At 34.1% G+C, this 22,034-nt stretch overlaps 3 protein-coding genes across 3 annotated transcripts; all 3 read left to right on the top strand.

Moving 5' to 3' along the window:
• The first annotated feature begins 344 nt into the window (after positions 1-344).
• On the top strand, positions 345-13,117 carry LOC108209069 (alpha-N-acetylglucosaminidase). Its single transcript, XM_017379833.2, has 19 exons — positions 345-607; positions 736-809; positions 1,486-1,700; positions 2,641-2,762; positions 3,367-3,452; positions 4,404-4,498; positions 4,724-4,805; positions 4,983-5,089; positions 5,530-5,560; positions 5,646-5,763; positions 6,333-6,383; positions 7,139-7,248; positions 7,541-7,643; positions 7,897-7,995; positions 8,280-8,390; positions 10,749-10,990; positions 11,847-12,084; positions 12,640-12,718; positions 12,809-13,117. The coding sequence occupies exons 1-19, from the start codon at positions 395-397 to the stop codon at positions 13,042-13,044; spliced, it is 2,412 nt and encodes an 803-aa protein (XP_017235322.1). The 5' UTR covers positions 345-394; the 3' UTR covers positions 13,045-13,117.
• A 2,216-nt stretch (positions 13,118-15,333) lies between these two features.
• On the top strand, positions 15,334-17,092 carry LOC108204982 (putative ribosome biogenesis protein C8F11.04). The gene has a single exon (XM_017374713.2). It carries the CDS (start codon positions 15,457-15,459, stop codon positions 16,876-16,878), a length of 1,422 nt encoding a protein of 473 aa, XP_017230202.1. The 5' UTR covers positions 15,334-15,456; the 3' UTR covers positions 16,879-17,092.
• A 145-nt stretch (positions 17,093-17,237) lies between these two features.
• Positions 17,238-22,034, top strand: LOC108204983 (uncharacterized). Its single transcript, XM_064084885.1, has 10 exons — positions 17,238-18,842; positions 19,045-19,109; positions 19,195-19,294; positions 19,412-19,453; positions 19,990-20,031; positions 20,151-20,296; positions 20,420-20,596; positions 20,692-20,843; positions 20,941-21,092; positions 21,593-22,034. Exons 7-9 carry the CDS (start codon positions 20,441-20,443, stop codon positions 21,038-21,040), a joined length of 408 nt encoding a protein of 135 aa, XP_063940955.1. The 5' UTR covers positions 17,238-18,842; positions 19,045-19,109; positions 19,195-19,294; positions 19,412-19,453; positions 19,990-20,031; positions 20,151-20,296; positions 20,420-20,440; the 3' UTR covers positions 21,041-21,092; positions 21,593-22,034.

The following is a 22,034-nucleotide window of genomic DNA, read 5'->3' as shown; positions in this document are numbered from 1 at the left end:
ATTACCATATGATAATATACATCCTATTTATAAAAACTTTTTTTTTAAAAACTATTTTTGAAATATAAACAACTAATCTCACAGGTCCACTTTTAGCCAAAACTTGGAGAAAGAACATTTTTGAAATTGGAAATAACTCAAACACTTGGCAGGAATAACACAAGTTACACAATAAACAGCAGCTACTCCAAATTACCGCACAACAAATGGGCTCTCCATGGTCCAAACTCCGACCCCCATAAATATAGATGCTGCGTACGTGGCACAAACAATCACCAATGGGCCCCACGTGAGTCCCCTCACTTGTTATTGTCGTCAGTCTACCACTTGTAGATAATCAAGAAGGACTGTAGGTAAACATTTGCACAACACTACCTTAAAACAAACCTCAATTATGTACCTGTTCAAGTTATTGTATCTAGTTTTTGCAATATTATTACCACCTATATCTTCATCTTCATCACCTTTTGAAGCAATTGAGTCTCTAAGCAAACGTTTAGACACACAAAAATCATCTTCATATGTTCAAGAACATGCAGCAAAAGCTCTTCTTCAGAGATTGCTTCCTGCCCATTTGTCTAGTTTTGAGTTCAAGATTATACCAAAGGTGCCATTTTTGTTCTTCATTTAAGCTGCATTTTCTTCATTGTTGTGATATTTTATCTGGGGTTTTTGTTTACTACTATGTTTTAGAATGATTTTGGATGAAATTTTACTTTTGATTAATATTGGCAGGTTGTTTGTGGTGGAAAAAGTTGCTTTTGGATTACAAATTACAAGAATTCAAGCACGAATTCTCCGGAAATAATGTATGTACTGTATACCACTATACATCGACTAATCATATTAATGTAATAATCTTAACAGAATTTTTAGGATTTTGTTTTTGTTATGTAGCTTCCTATTGAAGTTGTTTCGAGGGATTGATCATTGATGTTTGAACTACTAATATGTTCTGTCCTGGTCTTTGTTCTGTTTTTAAATTAGGACTTGAAAATTGAGTTTATTATGTTTGTCGTCGCTGTTAATTAGTGCCTGATTTGATTAAAAGAACAGATTGTTTTAATATTTGTAAGAAGATAAATTATTGTTAACGAGAACTGAGAGAACTTATTTTGTCCTTCTGTAGTCTTTTGACATATTTGCTTCTAAAATAAGATGACCCTCACTAGCAATGTAGGGTATTTGACAGAACACGATTAAAATTTTATAATATAGAGCAGGAGCACATAGCGTATAATTTATATACTAATTTGCTTCTACTTTGTCCCTCCAAAACACTTAATGTGATTAACTTTTGGTTCATCAAGCTGCTTTTCGAGAAAAGAAGGATTAAAATGGTCCACCGATAATAAATAAATTTTATTTGCTACCATCTTAATAAAGAAAAGGAGAACATAAGCAATTACCAGAAAGGACCAAGAGTTTCATAAGTTAAGGAGAGCTACTACTTATGTCTGTGCTTATATTTCTGTACTCGTGCAGTATCAGGGGCACTACAGCGGTTGAAATCACATCTGGACTTCACTGGTATTTGAAGTATTGGTGCGGTGCTCATATTTCATGGGACAAGACTGGTGGAATTCAAATTGCTTCCATTCCTAAACCAGGAGCTTTACCCCGTATCTTAAATGACGAGGGAGTGATAATTAAACGACCAGTCCCGTGGAACTATTATCAAAATGTTGTCACTTCCAGTTGTAAGTATTGCATTTCATGAGTTCATTTTCTCAATTGGTGATGCCTGAACTGGACGTAAGCGATCATATAATTATAACATCAATGAGGTGCTAAGAATGTCCTCACTGTTGGAAATGAAGGAATTAACAGTATGATAAATCCTGACCATAATGATCAAATTTGTTTTTTTGTTAATGACTTACCCATAAAGAGTAAATATGTCAAATCAGTGGAGAAATAATATCAAGTAAAGAAGAATTTCGAAGTTTTTTGGGACCAGAAGCACCTGGTTCTAATATTGGATGGTTTGATAGAAAGAATGAGCAAAAAATTGTTTAATTTTATAATGTCCATGTGCTATAAAGTTATAATATGCTTATTAATAAGATTGTCTAAACACTCTCTCTTTTTTGCCAATTAAGATTTCTAATTTTTTTAAAGAAGGAAATTCCATGTTAAAGTAAAAAGGTGCTGATGCGTTTGATCAAATAAAACTGATGTAGTCTATAAATTAATGCACAAGAAATGTTCGAGTTCTATAGAAACAATAGCCTTTGTTTGTTTAAGCTACTTAAATCATGTAACAGTCAGTGCTGTGATACTCTATAGTCTATACTCTATAGCCTTTGTTTTCTAGTTTTGCCGCATGGTTCAGTATATCTATCAATTTTATGATCATGTTATTCTTCAAGTGCCATCCACATGTTTTAAAAAATTATCATATTTAATTTACTGGAATTTTGAGCAAAGAATAAATACCAAAAGCTGCGATCAGTAGATAGTTACGATTATAAGAAGGTGGACAATGGACTGGCTTGTTATAAAAAGATTACTACAAGTCTACAACTTGAGAAGTTATTTAGTTGGTAACTGGAATGCTACATTTCATGTATATATACGGTAAACCCCTAATCTTCTAATTCGCTAGATAACAGTAATATCTTATATATTCATCTTCAGATTCTTATGTTTGGTGGAATTGGGAAAGATGGGAGAAAGAGATTGATTGGATGGCATTACAAGGAGTTAATCTGCCTTTGGCATTTACTGCACAAGAAACAATCTGGCAAAAAGTTTTCACGGTAAACTTACACTTTTTATAGATTAAAAAAAACCTATAATGAGGCTAAGAGGTCAAGCTCATTAGGCTCAGACCTCATAAATGTCCAATTTTTGTGAATCTGTGCCTGTGTAATACTCAATCGTGAGGTTGGAGGACTCGGGAATGTACTTAGCTCAACCTCATGATATGATTTACTATTTAGTTCAAGGACCCCAGATGTTGTGGCTACTTTGTGGATGCTGGGCTTGTTATGACTCGGGATCTTAGTTGGGAGTAATGATATCGCAGGAGCTTGGAGAATTTAGGCTGGACCATTTTTAAGTAAGAATCAACAAGAGAATTTTGTGGGCTTGTTAAGGGTTCTGTAGCATCTCTTGGTACCCAGTGGGAGTATGTGATATGGTTTCTTCTGTAGTTTGCCGCTTAAATGATATAATGTTAAGTAGAGGAAATTTACACAACCCTTGAGGAATTTCGTCATGTGTGTTTGGACCGTGGGTTATATGCAAGAACGAGTAAAGTAATTGACAGCTTACAGCCTACATACTGTTATTGTGGTTCATCCTATTTTTATGTAAATTAGTTGTATGACATAACCAACGTGTTTTCTGCTGTGTATACAGGGATTTAATATCAGTAAGCAGGAGTTAGATGATTTCTTTGGGGGACCAGCTTTTCTTGCCTGGGCTCGCATGGGAAACTTGCACGGGTAGGCATATGAAACCATTTCATCTTTTTTTATCTCTCTGTCCAGTGTCAAGTAAAAACAATCATTTGTATAATCAACAAACTCAATTTTTTTAACTAAAACTCAGTACCAAATTTGAGTTTCGAAGTCTGGATGTTGTAATTGATCATTAGTTGAACGAAACTAGCACTGATAAAATACGGAAGATAGCTTCATTCTCACAGAAGATTGTTTTGGGTGAGAGTGTGAGACATTGTCCTGCATTGGTGAAAATCTGGCCGAAAAAATGGGTTTGGTGCACAGTGTAGAGAGAAGATGAGTTTTGGGTATAATTAAGTCAGAAAGAGAAATGAGATGAGGGGTGGTGGTGAGCATGCAACATTAAAGATTTGGTTCGCTCTTCTTTGTATATTTTTCTCTTTTCTTTGAAGCCGTATGTGCAGTTCATTTAACATCTTCCTCTTGAGATGTGGTCTTTATGACACATGAAAGCCCACTGCAGGCAGCGGAAGCCAGTTAAGCCACATCATTTCCACATAACCTGTATATCCTATGATATCTAATAGAACTGAGACATCAGATTGTTAAGGTGCCACTATGTTATCCAACAATTTACATAGCAAAGACCAGGAAGTCAGGAATATGTTGGAAAATGATTCCACGAAAACTGTTTTGTTAAGTGACACATGGTTGAGGTTGATTTTCCTTCTAGCTTACTGACCGTTTGATTGCTTACCAAAATTTAATACATGCCTGTGTAGACCTCTTAAGGACAAACAAATTTTGTCACTCTTTAACCACTTTTAATATATAGTTTTAGATATTGTTATAATTTCATTAACTGAAAAGAGCAACACATTGAATTCTATATCCATCCATCTTCTTTACATCTCAATATGCGACAGCTAACATTGAAATGATATTTTGTGTTTTCATTACTCAACTGGTTTAATATAATTTGCACCGTCTCAGGTGGGGCGGGCCTTTATCACAAAACTGGTTAGATAACCAGTTGGGGCTGCAAAAACAGATATTATCTCGGATGTTAGAGTTAGGCATGACTCCAGGTACATGTTCTAATATAAAATGGAGGATGAATATTTGTTGCATGAGAACTACTCTATATTCAAGCAACATTCTGATTTCTGTACACTGCTGATATATGAGATTCATAGATGGCACATCTGAACTATTTGATAGGCTTTTTCAGTGCCTGGTGATTTTTTTGATAGTTTTATTATGCTTTTGTTCAAAATTTGATTACTGTCCTGAAGTTTTATACTTTTTCCTAGTCCTCCCATCTTTTTCTGGGAATGTTCCGGCAGCACTGAAGAAGATTTATCCTTCTGCGAATATAACTAGGCTCGGGGAATGGTATAGCTCTAAGCTAGCTTAAAATGTAAATTTATAAATCTATACTCCTGTCCAGGGTTATGCTATTTTTTAACCTATAATTTCCTCTGCTGAAGAAATACACAGTATTGACTATTGAAACTGTTCATTACCAACATCGAAATCTGACATACTATTTTGCCGTTTTATTAACCTCAGGAACACTGTTACCGGTGATCCTCGATGGTGCTGCACTTTCCTTCTCGACCCTTCGGATCCTTTGTTCATAGAAATAGGGGAGGCGTTTATTAAGCAGCAAATCCAAGGTTTGGCCACCTAATTTTTAAGAAATGTTTCAAAATTGTTTACAACTAGATTTTCTTTTTCTTGTCTTCTGCATCCTATTGCGCTATTACATGTATACTATTGTATTTGTTCTTACCATGGATGCCAGATCATAATGATATCATGCACTTGTGGATACACCCACACATACAAATGTGTTGATTATTACTTGTTGTACATTTGGTATTTTATAAAAAAAAAACAAATTAAAATGCATTCTTATATCTATGCACTTCAGCATAGAAAGGAATTCCAGTCTCTTTATATGTTTAATTTCGTTGGCAACGCCTGTTGTGCTATCTAGTATCTATTATAGAGTATCTTAAAAATTAGGCAGGAATAACAGTCTTCTGTAAACCGTGTGATGCTTTATTTCCAAGAATGTATGACTGACAGACTTTGCCTTATTTCTTTTCTGCAGAATATGGAGATGTGACAGACATATACAACTGGTATTTCTCCCTCTCTTTAGAAAAATAAACATAAACAGGATACTTGAGAATAACATATGCAGGTTTCATACAATGTTCATTGCAGTGATACATTCAATGAGAATTCCCCACCTACAAATGATCCTGATTTTATTTCCTCTCTTGGTTCTGCTGTTTATAAGGCAATGTCCAAAGCAGATAAAGATGCAGTTTGGCTAATGCAAGTAGGTTTTTACGTCTTGCTGATAATCTTTGTCACCATTATGATGCTTCTGTTAAGATGGTTACGAAAATGCATACTTTTTCCTCCAATCTTATGCATCCATTGGTTAAACTTGCTCTCATGAGTTTCTTCAAATTTTTTTAAAAAACAGTAGTAGCATTACTGCAATGTACTCCTTATATGGCTCAGGTTTGTAGGTAGAAAGTTCTGGAATTGTTATTGTATTACTGGGTATTTCTTTGACAGGTCAACCCAATAGGGTTTGACATTAGATGATTATTAGGTATAAAATTCTCGATTATGAAGATATAGCTATCTTTCTTTGAAGACATCTTAAGATGCTTAAGCTTTATATGAGTTTTAGCATTAGATCCTCTAAGATATGTATTTCCAATCCTTGGCATGTGGAACCCTCTTATTCTGTAATTAAGTTGACTTCTCTTCCGAAAGAGATATTGGTCCACATGGTCCTTCAGGATAATTCAAAATTTGAAATTGTAGGCACAGATCATTATAAAGTTTAGAACTAAGCCACAATTTCTTACTTTAATCTTTTGTACCAATTTTCAGGGTTGGTTGTTCTATTCAGACTCATCGTTCTGGCAACCACCACAAATGAAAGTATGCACTCCGTGAAACTCTTCCCGTTTTATCGTCTTGCACTAACTCATGTACTCCTCTTGTCATTCTTTATAAGTATTGCATTCTCATACTGGGCTACTGAAATGAATTGCTACAGTCACATATTTGGACGAGATCAAGAAGTAACAATTTCTTTCGCAAAAGACAACAGCCTAAAAGTATTGTGAAGTGTGTACATCATAGTTTCATTGTTGAAAAAACAGATGAGAGGGAGAAAATTTGACATTTATACTTTTATTCACAGAAATAGACCTCTGCAACCACACCCATTTACGTGGAAGGATATGTCCATACTCTGAATTTTCTTGGTTGAAATTTGAACCTAAGTTAATTCTGTTGCTCTACCTTAATATTTGGTTCTATATGTATATTTCCCAAATTTATAAGATCTAAGCTTGACCTTATTGGCATCTTATTTGTCATTACAATTTCTCGAAATCTTGTCATATGTTCGAATATAACTTGAAGAAAGAAAACTGATGCAGATTATGAGTTGTATCTCATTTAAAAAAATTACAAAGCAATTGTGATGATCCTTTACTTTTCCCTTTGTCCAGTAATTATCTATTGTTTAATATTGGGGACTTATAACTGTTCTCTTAATTATATTTTATTAAGTAGGCTAGTCTTTTGTAGAGGCATGGTACTTTTAATTATGTTTTATTAAGTAGGCTAGTCTTTTGTAGAGGCATGGTACTATATCATTGTGTGATTTACACTGTTACAATTGACAGGCACTTCTCCATTCGGTTCCATTTGGCAAGATGATAGTTATTGATTTATTTGCTGATGTCACACCCATATGGAAGTCTTCCTCTCAATTTTACGGCACTCCTTATCTCTGGTACATCTAAACTAAGTTTTTCTGTCAGTGATGTTATAAATTAAGATTCTGATTACTTTAAAAGGAAGGGGAGGTGAGAGTCTGAGAACCAACTTAGTTGTTGGTTCCTTGATTGGGAATTACAGAACAACTTTTCATTACAATATGTAACTCTTGAAGAATTATTGGCTTGCTACTATTCACAGTTGGTGCTTAGTTACTCACCTCCCTTGTTATTCACACAATTAATGTAAGATCAGTTACTATGTCTTGGCAGTGCACTTATGGGTTTATAATTAATTATGTACATTAGGTGTATGCTGCACAACTTCGGTGGAAACATTGAGATGTATGGTACATTGGATGCAGTTGCTTCAGGTCCAGTTGATGCCCGCCTCAGTGAAAATTCAACCATGGTACGCAGCAAATTATATTACGATGGTATTATGAATCAGGTAGGTTTCTTGATAATAAGAGGTGGGTCATAACATCTGCAAACTATTAGGTATGGGGATTCCTTGGAAGATGACATATGTGTTTGCCTATCCATATGGTTAATATATAATAAATTGTTAATTTGTGTTTAAAAAGAAGACAAGCACAGAAGATACAGTTTTATCATCTAGCCATATACATGCTTCTCTTATCCAATATCTGTGTTCTAAACAGGTTGGTGTTGGCATGTGCATGGAAGGTATAGAACAGAATCCAGTGGTCTATGAACTCATGTCTGAAATGGCATTCCGAAGTGATAAAGTTGATCTTGAGGTAATTGGATTTGTGGAGTTTTCAAATTATCATTACAGAAAATGGTAGACATAGACTCCAGTTACCTCCAAGTCCAAAGATATAGCCCTATCGAGAAGCTCTTTTATCCAAAACATATGTTTAGATTTTAGAACTACTTATGTGAAAAATCTGTAACATAACATTTTACACATTTGTGACTTGTGAGGTATGGCAATGTCCATATGTAGATGAATTATGCATCAATCTCGTAAATATTTTGCATTTTTCTAGGATACAGATTGAACTTGCTTTATCTTTGACAGGAGTGGTTGAAAAATTACTCAAGCAGACGTTATGGTAAAGCAGTTAGCGAGGTTGAGGAAGCTTGGAAAATTTTGCATCGCACAGTTTACAACTGTACTGATAGTATTGCGGTATGTTTAACCTGGTTCAATTAGTTAATTTCTTATACCTATTTATTTACTTTCATTACACACACACACACATCTTAAAATAACTCTGTGGCAGTAAATGTAGCTATACACGTGTAAAATGTATACAAGAAGAAAAAAGAAAAAACTTTGGATTGACTATGCACTTTTACTTGTTACAACCTCCAATCAGCCTATATATAGATACATAGATATAATATATACTAGCTTATAGCCCGTGCAAGGCACAGGAGCTTTTTAATTATTTACAAAATTTTTAAATATATTTTATATGGTATGAAAAAATTTAATTTATAAATAATAAATTAAAATTTTCAATAAAATAAAATTCGAAATTATGATTTGTTTGTAAGTTAGAACTGTTGTAAATACACCATCACAGCCGTTAATGACTTCAAATAAACTATTGTAATCAAGTCATTCCTTTTCTCGTATGTATTGTGTCAAAATATTAAATTCTTTCTATCAAATTTTAATATATTTTGTAGAATACGTTACGCCAACTCCTATTAAATTATATTTATAAAATTTTTTATATTAGAATTATTATAATGTGATTTAAATATTTTTCAAAAAATTTATATGGTTTTAGATTAAAATTGATAAACATAATTTGTTTTGAATAAAGAAAAGGAATTATAAACATGCAATAAGAAGGTAGAATCTATTCTGGATTAAGAAAAGGTTTTTGTATTCGTTCCTCACATAAATCCGGCTTATTAATTTTAAAATATATTATAAAAAAATTTGTGACAGTGTGATTTATATGATTCTACAAATAAAACTGGTAGGAAATATATTTATTTTAGATTAAAAAAAATCATAAACACGTGAAAGACAGAATTTGTTTTGGATTCAGAAAAAGGAATTATAAACATGCAAGTAGATATCAGTTGCCTTATAGAACAGAATTTAATTTTGTTCCAATCTAACGGTGCTTATTTGTTTAATATACGATCCAACGGATGGTAAATTTTTGGACCACACGACCATGCGACCAAATTATCTCCCTTACGCTTATTATATATAAGTATATAATGTGTGTGTAAGAATACATGGAATATAGTTTAATTAGAGGTTGAATTGTAAAGTTCCTTTTTGTTAAGTTACCAGTTCTTTGGGCATAAATTTGCATTCTTGTCCGTGATAAATTATGAGAATGTTCAGGGTATCTGGGTGTCGAATTCGATTATTTGCAAACCTAAGCTCTGACACCTCAAGGTGTTAGGAGGGGGCGTTATTAGGATCACATCCTATATTCTAACACTTTATACATCTGCACAAGAAATTGTATTGCTAATATCATCTTTGCATTTGAAACTTTTGATTTTAGTTGTGGTTTGATATCTATATACTATGTAGTTTAGTGTTTGGTACTCCCTCCGTCCCCTTTTACATGTCCATTTTTAAGTTAAATTTTGTCCCTATTTACATGTCCATTTATACTTTCAAAACAAATTTAATGATAGTTTTTCATATCTATTCCCATAATTTCTATTTCCAAGGCTCGACTTATTTAAAACTTAGTTGAATTCACTTTTTCAAGACATTAATTAGGGGTATTCCACCGTTTTCAAGACATTGGTTAGAGGTATTCAAGGAAAAAGTTTATAGAATCAATTATTCCTTGGTATGTGTGTTTTTCTCAAAATGGACATGTAAAGGAGACGGAGGGAGTAATTCTTTCTTTTTTTTTTGGTTAATTTGGAGTTGAACAGGGAATCATTGCAAGTATTCTTAGTTTTAGCAACTATAAAGTAAACTAATGATAATGAATACATCATAAGTTCCAAGTAGAAGGAATACACTCCAGACTGATGAGTGAGATTTTTGATACAAATTTAAAGAGGGGCTGGTTCTAGGTTGGATTAAAGGGAGGACCCTGTTCAGGTAGGTTTGTGGGGGGTGGGGTGGGGGGGTCATGTTGCTGGAGTTGCTGCATGTTGGTCCCTGTGAGACTACACACATATCACTAACATTAAAGATTATTTCTCTGATTGATTCCAGGAACTAATTTGCCCAGGCAGATAAACATATGAAGTGCTGGGTCATAATAGTGCACCCTTGACCTGTCCAAAATAAGAGGAAATTTTCCCTATGCTTTTTCCTTTTTTATGTTTACAAGTCGTAAAAATGCACATATAAGAGTATGCATTTGTTGTTAAGCTGGGAAAATAATTTTTACGTTCTTCTAGGCTCAGTTGGAACTTGTTAGACATTAGTAGTAACACATATCATTTCCCTTTGTCTAATTCAGTCCAGTATTTAATATTGACTAATACACTGATTCGTCAAGTTTCTATCCAAATGTCTAACTTCTTTTGTGTGATCAAATTACAGGACCATAACATTGATTTCATTGTTAAGCTTCCTGATTGGGATCCATCATTAAGAACAATTTCTCGTACGACTCCGAAACAGATGCAAAATTCATACAGGCCGCACAAAAGAAGATTTTCTTATCATGAAACGACTAATCCCTTGCCGCAATCACATCTATGGTATCCTACTCATGATGTCATTATAGCGTTAAGGCTGTTTCTTGATGCAAAACATGCTCTAGCTGGAAGCCTAACATATAGGTAAACATCTAGTGCACTGAATATTCAAACCTCCTGTACTATGTGACTAAAGCAACTATGACTGTTATTTGCTTGAGACTCATGTCACTAGACTATTAAGTTTTAAATAGCAGTCAATTTTCTTAAAACAAATGCATAGTACAGAAGTGAAGGGGCAGTTTTCAGATCTGAGAGGGTCCATGAAAACAAAAGTTTTAATTAATACACTAACATCACTAGGAAATTATCTAAAATTATTAACTTCTGGCTAAAATACTTGGTACTACCTCCATGGCACCGTTTCACCATGTGATAATGACTCTTCTTTTTTGGCTTTTAGAGATATTTTTAAAATCTTATAGAGTCCATGATTTTTTGCACATTAAAGCTGAAAGCAAGAGACATGGTGATGGTATCGCCCTCGACCTCCAGTTGAATCTTCTCAAAGCCAAAATCGATGCTTGAGTGTCTCTAGTTATCCAAAAAAAGAAAGAGGACATGAATATATGTCCTATATACTGAAGAAAATACGAGAATAGATATTGAAAATATTGAATTCTGCATAAAGGTATGTTTGCCCATTTGCATTTTGGCATTAGAATAGTAAATATTTAACAAAATTGATTGCAAAAGAGATGCAGTTTATACACTTCTTAATTACTTAAATGACTCGGGTAGTGTAAATTTGTATGGATGGAATTGTACAATTTGATACATGATAAAGACATTTACTGAGCATGTTTCAACGGATGTTTTTGTGGGAACATAACCTAGCTAAGTTGAGTAAACATTAGTTTTTGTGGTGGTCTCAGGTCAAGCTGGTCTCTCCATTTTTATACGCCATAAAAGGCACTAACAATGTATGGCTATTTCACAGGTATGATTTGGTAGACTTAACTAGACAAGTGCTGTCTAAGTATGCAAACCAGGTTTACTTGGATGCTATTAATGCCTTCCGAGTAAAGGATACAAAAACTTTTCTCTACCAAAGCCAGAGATTTTTGCAACTTATCAAAGACACTGAAGAGCTTCTAGCTGCTGATGACAATTTTTTACTTGGAACATGGCTAGAGAGTGCAAAAAATCTGGCAATGAATCACAAGGAGAGGAGGCAGGTGAGAATTATATAATTCTGTCTTCTTATCCTTGCTTTCTGCATCAGTGGTCAATATATTTTCTACTTCTCCATAATGTCATCTTTGACAAGAAGTAAAGGAAAATGAACTAGGACATGTATCTGTGAGTCCAAGGCCTGTGCCTGATTATTACATTTCCGTATGGAATTGAATTTTTCATTTATTTCGATTTTAGCTGATTCATGAAACAGGCTCTAAGGTCTGTTCCGTTCTTAAAAATTTCCGTTGCCGAATTCTTCAGGTTTATCAATTTAATCATGAGACTGGGAAATTAAATATTGGATGCTGTGTTCATAAATTAATGTAGAAAACAATGAGATATCCATCACCCATCCTTGTTTAACAATTTCTGTTCAAATACACTTGTATGCGGGACAACTGACCCTACAAATCGACCTATATGTTCACAAGCTTCATGTTATTATAATTTTACTTTTACCTGCTTCATGTTTTTGTTACAAATCTAACTTGATTTTCAACAGCTGCATCATTCACGTATTCTAATACGACTGTCTTTGTTCTGAATGATCCCAGTATGAGTGGAACGCTAGAACTCAGGTGACGATGTGGTTTGATACCACAAAATCAGTACAGAGCTCACTTCATGATTATGGTGAGTTTTGCTTCTTCAGGAAACCCTATAAATTTCAATTTCATGCATGCCAAAGAAGTTGCTAATGCATCTCTAATGTTGTCCAACCAGCAAACAAGTTTTGGAGTGGTCTACTTGGAAAATACTACCTACCTAGAGCATCCATGTATTTCGATCACTTGTCAAGAAACCTAACAGAAAACGAAGACTTCAAGTTAAAAGAATGGAGAAGGGAATGGATAGCATATTCGAGCAAATGGCAAAGAAGTAACGAGCTTTACCCTGTGAAAGCCGAGGGAGATGCTCTTGCTATATCAAGTACATTGTATGACAAATATCTGGTTTGAAATCTGATAAAATACAGTGTAAATGAAAAACAAAGAGAATCGTGAATAAAGCATCTGAGTTTTGATGGGTTTACATGGTGTCTTGTAATATTCCGATTTCTCTAAAGATCATTGCAGTAAAGAAAGATATATATTTCTGTCAAGAAAATGGATATGTAGCACTCATGATGTTTTAATGTGAGAAATGCTCATATTTGATGGAGTAAATAATTTCAAGAATAAACAGAGAAGAATAGGATGGATTGGAAAATCAAACTTATTTTGGACATTTAGAAATTAGAATGATGGTCTGGGTGAGCAAAAGCATTAACATAAATATATATAGGGAAAATAGATTTTTTTGTCACCCAACTTATTATTTGTTTAGAAACCTACCACTGAACTATAATTTTTTTCTTTTTTGCCACTAATGTTAGGTTCGGATTTTTTTTTTGTCACTAACGTTAGGTTCGGATTTGATTATTAACACTGTGTTATTCTTTTTAGAGTTAATTGCATTTGGCACCCTTTTGATTTCAGCATGTTGCACATTGCACCTAATAGTTTTGGAATAAACACTATGCAGCCCCTCACTTTTAACTCGTAGACACTTTGCACCCTTTCCGTTATCTTCTGCCGTTACCATTAACTTTTGAAGGGGTATTTTGGGAAATTTTATTATATTTAATTAAAATCAGACCTTTATTTAAATTTCCCGACCATCTAAACGATATTTTTCGGAAATTTATTTTTCGGTAGTCTGCAATATAATAGTGATCTGTCTATATCTTTATATGTAGTACTCCATATGTGTCCTAGGTAGTTTATCTTAGAGGACGAGAGTACGGATTTTTTTACTCAGAAAGGAAATCTCAAAATTAACTTATGGAACTATATTTATAAAAAGTGGGAACCTTAAAACACGTGACAAGTAGTGGTAAATAACTATAAAGTCAAGTGATACTATATATTTGTGAAGTCTTAAAATAATTCATAAAACTAAATTTTTTATGTTCTTAAAATGCCTGTTAAACTCTCATACTTCAAGGTAAACTAGCTAAGGGACATATAGATGACTGTATATAATGTTATAGACACATATCATATCACCATAATATTGCAGACTACCACTATGTTTTTATAATGCTTAAAAAATAACATATTGTTAATAATCAAATCAAAACATAACGTTAGTGACAAAAAAAAAATCCAGCCTTTTTTTAAGGGAAAAAAAACCAACATTAAATTTTATTCAGAAAAAATAAAAAAAAATTTGGAGTCTCAAAATGCGTGTCCAACTCTCGTCCTCCAAGGTAAACTACCTAGGACACTAAGATATAGACACATATCAGATCGCCATTATATTGCAGACTAACACTATATTTTAATAATACCAAAAAAAATAACATAGTGTTAATAATCAAATCCGAACCTAACGTTAGTGACAAAAAAAAGTCCGAACCTAACATTAGTGACAAAAAAGAAAAAAATTATAGTTCAGTGGTAGGTTTCTAAACAAATAATAAGTTGGGTGGCAAAAAAATCTATTTTCCCATATATATAATAAATAAATTATATGTAAATAAAATTTATTAAATAATTAAATATAAATACGAAAGATAAATATTAAAATTTGTGTATTTATCAGACACAAGTATGGTCGTAGAAATCGGTAATATTCAATCGACTTACCTATTCAGTATTTAACGAATACTTTTTCCGTCCCATCAGATTCTTTACGTTACTTTTTTGCACGTATTTTAAGACTCTTATAAACTATAGCTCTATAATATTTTTTTATTGAAAAAATTCCTGAACAAAAGTTTGATATCTAAACTTTTATTCAGAGAAAAATAAATTTAAAAACTATTATTGAACTATCATTTATAAGAGTCTCAAAATGAACGTAAACTACCTGGTCGGACGGAGAGAGAATTATATTTTGTAATAAACAACTCTTTAGATAATTAAAAATATAATTGATAAACTAATACAATATTATCCATATTAATCATGATTAATGAAGATTTCTCTGTAAATCAAACAATTTTAGAATAATATATTTGTATTATAAATTTTATATTTGTGAATTTAAATACAATGCAATTATTTTTATTAGAAATATCATTTTATATTATCACCTGCTGATTGTCATTAGTTAAATTTCGAAAATAATAAATTTAGAATTTTTATTTTTTGAAATAAGAAAATATTTTTTAAACCGGTTAACTGTATAATTATAATTATTATGTTTTAAATAAAACCTTCTTAATAATACTGTAAGAAATAATTATAAAATTGATGTACTTACTAATCCGCCAATATGCAGCGAAGAAACCTAAATTTGGAAACGCAGCGCTCCTGATAAAACCCCAAATCCCCTAAAACCCTAGTAGCCGTCACCAAGCTAGCTCTCAAACTCACAAATCAAGCATGTCTACCACAAGGGTGAGTCCAGAAACAATCTCAAGTGCTGTCTCTGCTCTTCTCAAGTGGAAAGAGACCAAATCAGCTTCAGAAAAGGCTCAGCTTTTGCCCCAAGATGAATTCTTTTACTTGACTCTCACTTTGAAGCATATTCCTCAAGAGGGTCGTCGTGTGAACCCCTACAAGATCCCTCTGCCTCACCCTCTGGTTCAAGACTCTGAGATTTGTTTGATCATTGATGACAGACCCAAGTCTAAGCTCTCTTCAAAGGAGGCCAAGAAGAAGGTACAAGCTGATGGGATTAATGTGGCTAAAGTCTTGAAATTTAGTAAGTTGAAGACTGATTATAAGCCCTTTGAGGCCAAGAGGAAGTTGTGTGATTCTTATGATATGTTCTTTGCGGCGAAAGGGGTGATCCCCCTTTTGCCGAAGTTGTTGGGGAAGAGTTTTTTTAAGAAGAAGAAGGCGCCTTTGCCGGTTGATTTGAGTCATAAGAATTGGAAGGAGCAGATTAAGAGGGCTTGTGGGTCGGGATTGTTTTATATTAAGACGGGGACGTGTAGTGTGGTCAAGATTGGGAGGCTTTCGATGGAGGAAGGGGAGGTTGTGGAGAATGTGGTGGAGGGGATTAAGGGGGTTATTGAGTTGGTTCCGAAAGGGTGGGAGGGTGTTAGGTCTTTTCATTTGAAGTTGTCGGGGTCTCCTGGGTTGCCGTTGTATCAGGCTGTGCCGGATGTCAAGTTGAAGATTGAGGGGGTTAGGGAGAGTGTTGAGGAGGGGAATGAGAGTGAGGTTGAGGTAAAGGAGGGTGAGAAGAAAGATGGCAGGTTGGGGAAGAACAAGAAGAAGAAAGGGAGGATTCATGAGGTTAAGTATATGGATGTGAGTGGTGAAGATGAAGTGGCGAGTGATGTTGATGAGGGTGAGAAAGAGAGTGAGAAGGTGAATGATGAGAGTGAACTGGAGGAGAAGACAAAGAAGAGGGGCTCGGCGAAAGAAAAGGCTATTGGGGAAGATAAGTCAGGCAAGAAGACTAAAAAAGCTGCTCGTGGAGGAAGAGTTGGTGCTATTGAGGAAAATGTGATTAAAGAAACTGATGATAAGCACGATTTGGATGTCAAAGAAGTTGAGCTTAAGAAGAAGAGAAAGAAGGCTGATGCTGGAGGACAGGTTGCCACAGTTAAGAATGTGGAGAAGGAGAAGCCAGCAAAGAAAACGAATAAGAAGGCTGACGTGAATGAAAGACAGGTCACTACTGATAAGAATGTGGAGAAGCCAGCAAAGAAAACGAAAAAGAAGGCAGATGGTGATGAACAGGGAAAAAGTCAACTGCCTGTATCCGCAGAAGAGTCAGCTGAAAAGAAGGGTAAGAAGAAGAGTGGTCTTGGGACAACAGTGAAGAAGGCTAAGATTACTAAGAAGAAGTAGACTCCTGAATAGTAAGTTGAATGGAATCTTGGAAGGGACTCGAGGACTTCTGGATTGTATTCAATCAAGTAACATTCCATTTCTGGTCTTCGGCAAATTTTGGTCATGTATTGTTATTAGATTTTCTTATGGTTTGTTTTATTGCTTTGTAGTTCATGGAACAAAAAGTTATTAGTTCAAGGTCCTGACATTGAAGAGTTTAGGACTTTACTCACATTCAGTACTGAGATTTATACACCTGCATTGCATTGGCTTATCATTATTTTAATATATAACTGCATTGTGTTTCTTCCTTTTAATATGGAAAATTGAATGTTTTTGGTGATTTTTCTGTGACTGTAGTATAATAATAGCCTTAAAAATGACGTACATAGGTTTTGTTTCTCCTCCATATAAGTTTTAGTGCGAGGTGATTTGACAAAAAATATTGTATTCATTATTGGGGACCAGTGATCACATTGTGAACTAGATAAATATGGATAGCAGACATACACTAAGAAAAAGGGGTTTTGCTATGGCGAATAAATTTTTTTGTATAGACGATTAAATGCTCCTTATAGTCTATGCAAGAATATGTTAAGAAAAAGAGATTTCTTGAAGGATAATTATTGCTGGGTTATTTTTGGATTAGAAGACCTGAAAGGTCCTTTAAACTTCTGCTAAATATGCTTCCCTTCAATTATGCGGACATAATTCTTTACTGTTATGTTTTGTTCTGCGACAGTCACTGTTGCTATCTTTAATTTTCTTCGAATTGTTCACATATACTCCATTTAAGGCCCATGCAACATCAGGTTTGTTTTCCCCCTCTCTGCAGAATCATCTATTCTCCTTTGATAGTTGCTACTGGTTACTTGTTTCTTCATTTTGATCTTAGGCTTCAGCATTCTTAATTTTAAATGCAGCTACTTAGTTTATTTCATTTGCAAATTATCTCGAACGAAAGACCTGTATCTCAATGAAAATTCCATTCATGGACCATCGCTTCGCTTATGTTGATTTATACTTCTAGCCTGCTATTATTTGGAAGCCATCTGTGATTATCAAGTCATAGCTGTGTATCCATACAGCAAAGGTGCTGTATAATTTGCTCGTGAGTTTTCTTATCACCTCTTTTTAGTTGGTTCTCGCAGTGCTCTAGTTCTTAATCCTTCAATACTCTTGAATCTTCGTAAATTTTAAATTGTCTCCAAGCTGGTTTTTCCGTGTCCCAGATTTTCAGTTATTTCTTTTTCATGTTTGAATTTCATCGAGTTGTGTTATATCTACGAATCATGTAATCCTTCTAGTAATTGCATTTATGATTTTATCGAGGCAAATGTGTTATGCTGCCGTGTTCTGTTTGTGTTTAAAACTGTTATATTATAAATCACTTCAATTTTGTAGAGTGGTAATGTGAATCTTAAGGTTGCTGGCCATAGTTTCTTCTCTCGAATATGATAAACCTTTTGCAAAAGTTTTAGAATCAAGGTGCAGTTCTTCCTGATTATAGAGCCATCACAATTGTGGTACAGGATCATGTGCATAACCAGCAGCGTCAGCCGGATCTTGGTTCTTTCAAATCAAGATACTTATATGTTTACATATATGTGGCTTTCAGAACTTTCCTGCTTGGTGACTTTCTTAGTAGTATAAAACTTTCTGCAAGTAAATATCTTTGAAGTCGGTCATTAGCAGACATTTGCTATATCATGAACCCCTCCAATAATGCAATATATTGACATATAACACTTCGCTACACCTTGTTATCAGGTACTTGGTGTTTAATTTGACATATCCATATTCTAGTTAGATTTTAAAGCATTCTGCACCAGTTTAGTAGAATCAATAAACAGATTATGGAAATCAATTAAATCACTATTTATCTTCATCTTCCTATCTCCTCTACTCCGTTCCTCTCTATTGGTTCTGCCCAAAGTATGATATATTATACAAGAGATATACCATCTTCGAACTGAAAAAAGGTGATTTTCTCAGTTATTATCACTTTACCTTTATAATATGAATTATCTGTACTTGTTACTATGATATATTAAGTGGTATGGATTATAGTTCCAATTTCTTTATGTCTCTCTTTCTAAATGTATGTATTTTTTTCTTATTCCTTATGACTCTACATGATCTCCTTCACATTGTATTAGATATATACTTTTAAATCTGTTGTAGAAGATAACTTCTGACGAGCTAGTTGTTCTGAAAGAGGAGGCTGCACAGATTACATAAAGACAGACGTAAGCTTGGTATTAGCTTTCTGAATAATTTCAAAACTTTGGAGGAAGCTCCTCATTTTTTATAGATTTACTATTGATCTTGTAGGATATTGCTTGGCTATGACCTTACTAAATTGGGACTAAATCAGTTAAAGCAGCTGGAACAGCAATTGGATGAGGGCTTACTATCTGTGAGGGAAAGAAAGGTTGAATGTTGTTCCTTCATTTTAATTAATAAAAGTGACTGTTCGTACAAATATAGAACATAAGATGCTGTTTTTAATATTCCGTGTAAGGTTTAACAAGCAGTTTTGCCATTTCAGGAGCAAATTTTGATGTATGAGATTAAACTAGCTAGAATGAAGGTACACAACTTGTATTATGTAACATGCATTTAACTGACTTTGAACTAAAATGATAATTTTAACTTCCAAGTAAGGACAATGTCACATACGAATCTATAACTGTTTTTCTTTTTCTAGCTTGATGGAAAAGGTTTCACCTAAGGTTTTTTGCTTAACAAGATACTTCCTTCTCACTGCTTCCGCATAAAATAAATCAAAAAAGCATTATCCAAGAAAATTTTCTCCTTCTCCAGAGAAAATAGATTAGTTTTCCGACTGGGGAAAGAACATTGCACACTATGAGCATGGAAATTTTCTCCTCCAGAGAAAATAGAGTAGTTTACAGACTGTGTTGGTTATGCTTAGTTTAAAAAGTTAATAATGTTAATAAAATGGGTTTCGCTCAAGTGCGCACAAAAAACATTTATGCAGTATATAGTTTTCAATTTTTAAATGCTAAAGTAGTGGCTAGCAAGAGTTAAACATCCTTGTTATTTTAGAACTAATTATATCACCTGCCAATTTATTACATCATGATAAATTATTCTTGTTTTCAGGAGAAGCAGATCGTGCTGGAAAATGAACCGCTCCGGAAACAGGCCAGTGAATTTTCCCTCATGATAGACCGTACTGTGATTTCTAGCCTGCAAGCTCCTTTACAACCAACATAAAAGCCCTTTTTCGTTGGTCATAATTGTTTGATTTATACAATGTTCAGATTGAAGAACTACAAAGCTTTTTGCAAACAAGTGTCCAACCCGTGCCAGGTTTTCTGGAGTACAGTCAGGGAGCGAAAAGTTTTCAAGAAACTCATGGCACCACAGGTTGCAGATCATGCCTGAGAACAAAAATGATTAGAAACAGGTAAAGCAAACTGTCCCTCATGATAAACTCCTCATTGTTGTTCTCTAGTCTAAAGCTTCTTCACAACCAACATAAACACCCTTTGTCATTGATCAAAATTTATCTACTTGTCATGATTTTTAGTTTGAGGAGCTACAAAGTTATATGCCTCCAGTAGCGCAACCAGTTCCACGTTTTCTGGAGTACACTCAGATACAGACAAGTTTCTTGGAAACTCATGGGGCAACAAGTCATGATAAATTCTATCGTTGCTCTAAGGAGAAGCTTGTTATGCTGGAGAACAAAAATTTGGCGAAACAGGCAAGTCAAAGTGTCCCTTAGTATGTAAGCTTTTACATAATTGATATGAACACCCTTTATCAATGATCATAATATTTATTTAGTATGATGTTCAGTCTGAGGAGCAACAGAGAAGTGAAGTTTCAAGTTCTCTGGAGTACAGTCAGGAAAAGAGAAGTTTCCCAGAAACCCATAGTAACTTGGGTCCAGACACAGTATGCAGAAGCGGAGCAGAGAATTCTGGTTTATTTACAACCTTGGAACTTGGGTATACCCCCACCCCCCTCTCATAAGTTTATGTATAGTTCTTCTGGGATGTTCTGTATTTTGTTATGCTGTTCTTTTACTAAGTTGTTGGTGCACAGGACTCCATTTTTGAAGCAGCTGAAGCGGAAAGAACCAGAGCAAGAAACTGCTGAAATTGAAACTTTTTCTGGAACTGCTGAATGTCAATTTGACATGTGATTCCTGAGCTGAATTCCGTATAAACAAGCTCATGCTTTTTGTTGAACCATTGGTAATCTGATGACATTAAGAAAAAAAATCTGACATGTTACCTTTCTTTCTAAATGAATGTTGTTTAAACTTCTCTGACTGAGCTAATAACATGTGAATTGTGAAGTGTAGTTACTTTTGTGGTGTTATAACAGAATCGTCTAGTGTACATAACTATCATAGATGTTCTCTTTTCTCTGGAAACACTAGAATCCGTGTATTGCCTCTTGCGGGGCTCTCAGTTTTCTTTTTCTTTTCTTCATTTTGAATTTTGTTTATAGTTGTATTTGGCCTTGAGTATTTAGAGGATAGGCTTTAAACGACGCATTTCACTGCATTGTAATATGTTTTTGTGTATAACAATCATTTTTGTGTATAGCAAATGCAGCCACTTTTTTCTTCGTTTTCTGCTATGATACATCTATTTCTATTGAATCACTTATTTATTGTCAAAAATACAATTTATCTGAAAAATATTGCCGAGTCCAACATTGTACTTATCCATCTGATTGTACCTGACAGGGTGATGCACATTACAGGTGACATGGTCTTCTGGAGTTGTGGTCCATGGTCTTACTTTGTGCATGTTACAGGCGAATTTTGGACCACCCTCTTAGAGTATTTTCCTCTTGCATGCTTCGCTGGGTTTTATATAGCTGAATGTCGAGTAATGGATGTTATAAAAGTCTCATAAGTTGAAAATTTCCGGGTATGAATGGTTGGAGAGAGATGGTAGAAAGTTAATGGCGTTGAGAAAATAACTTCTGGATGATGAGGTATCATCCGACTTTTGCTTTAGACCAAGAATAATGCATCACTGTATATACAAAACATATTTACCAAACAATTAAGTTTTTCTTTAAATAGTTAAGTACGCTATCAAATCTTTTCTTTTCTTGTTTACAAGATACATTTCTAGCTATTCTTTAAAAGAATTAATAAAAAGATAACCTCATATCAAACT

The sequence above is a fragment of the Daucus carota genome, chromosome 1 (assembly GCF_001625215.2).
Source record: "Daucus carota subsp. sativus chromosome 1, DH1 v3.0, whole genome shotgun sequence".
In the NCBI taxonomy this organism is placed as follows: Eukaryota; Viridiplantae; Streptophyta; class Magnoliopsida; order Apiales; family Apiaceae; genus Daucus; species Daucus carota.
The sequence above is the reverse complement of the archived record's forward strand: the minus strand, read 5'-3'. Positions and strand labels throughout refer to the sequence as shown.

Bases quoted from the DNA above. Each gene is read 5' to 3' on its own strand.
- LOC108209069 (XM_017379833.2), top strand. From the start codon at position 395: ATGTACCTGTTCAAGTTATTGTATCTAGTTTTTGCAATATTATTACCA. The intron at 810-1,485 runs GTATGTACTGTA...GTACTCGTGCAG, and splicing joins ACGAATTCTCCGGAAATAAT to TATCAGGGGCACTACAGCGG. The intron at 8,391-10,748 runs GTATGTTTAACC...ATCAAATTACAG, and splicing joins ACTGTACTGATAGTATTGCG to GACCATAACATTGATTTCAT.
- LOC108204982 (XM_017374713.2), top strand. From the start codon at position 15,457: ATGTCTACCACAAGGGTGAGTCCAGAAACAATCTCAAGTGCTGTCTCT.
- LOC108204983 (XM_064084885.1), top strand. From the start codon at position 20,441: ATGCCTCCAGTAGCGCAACCAGTTCCACGTTTTCTGGAGTACACTCAG. The intron at 20,597-20,691 runs GCAAGTCAAAGT...TATGATGTTCAG, and splicing joins ACAAAAATTTGGCGAAACAG to TCTGAGGAGCAACAGAGAAG. The intron at 20,844-20,940 runs GTATACCCCCAC...GTTGGTGCACAG, and splicing joins TTTACAACCTTGGAACTTGG to GACTCCATTTTTGAAGCAGC.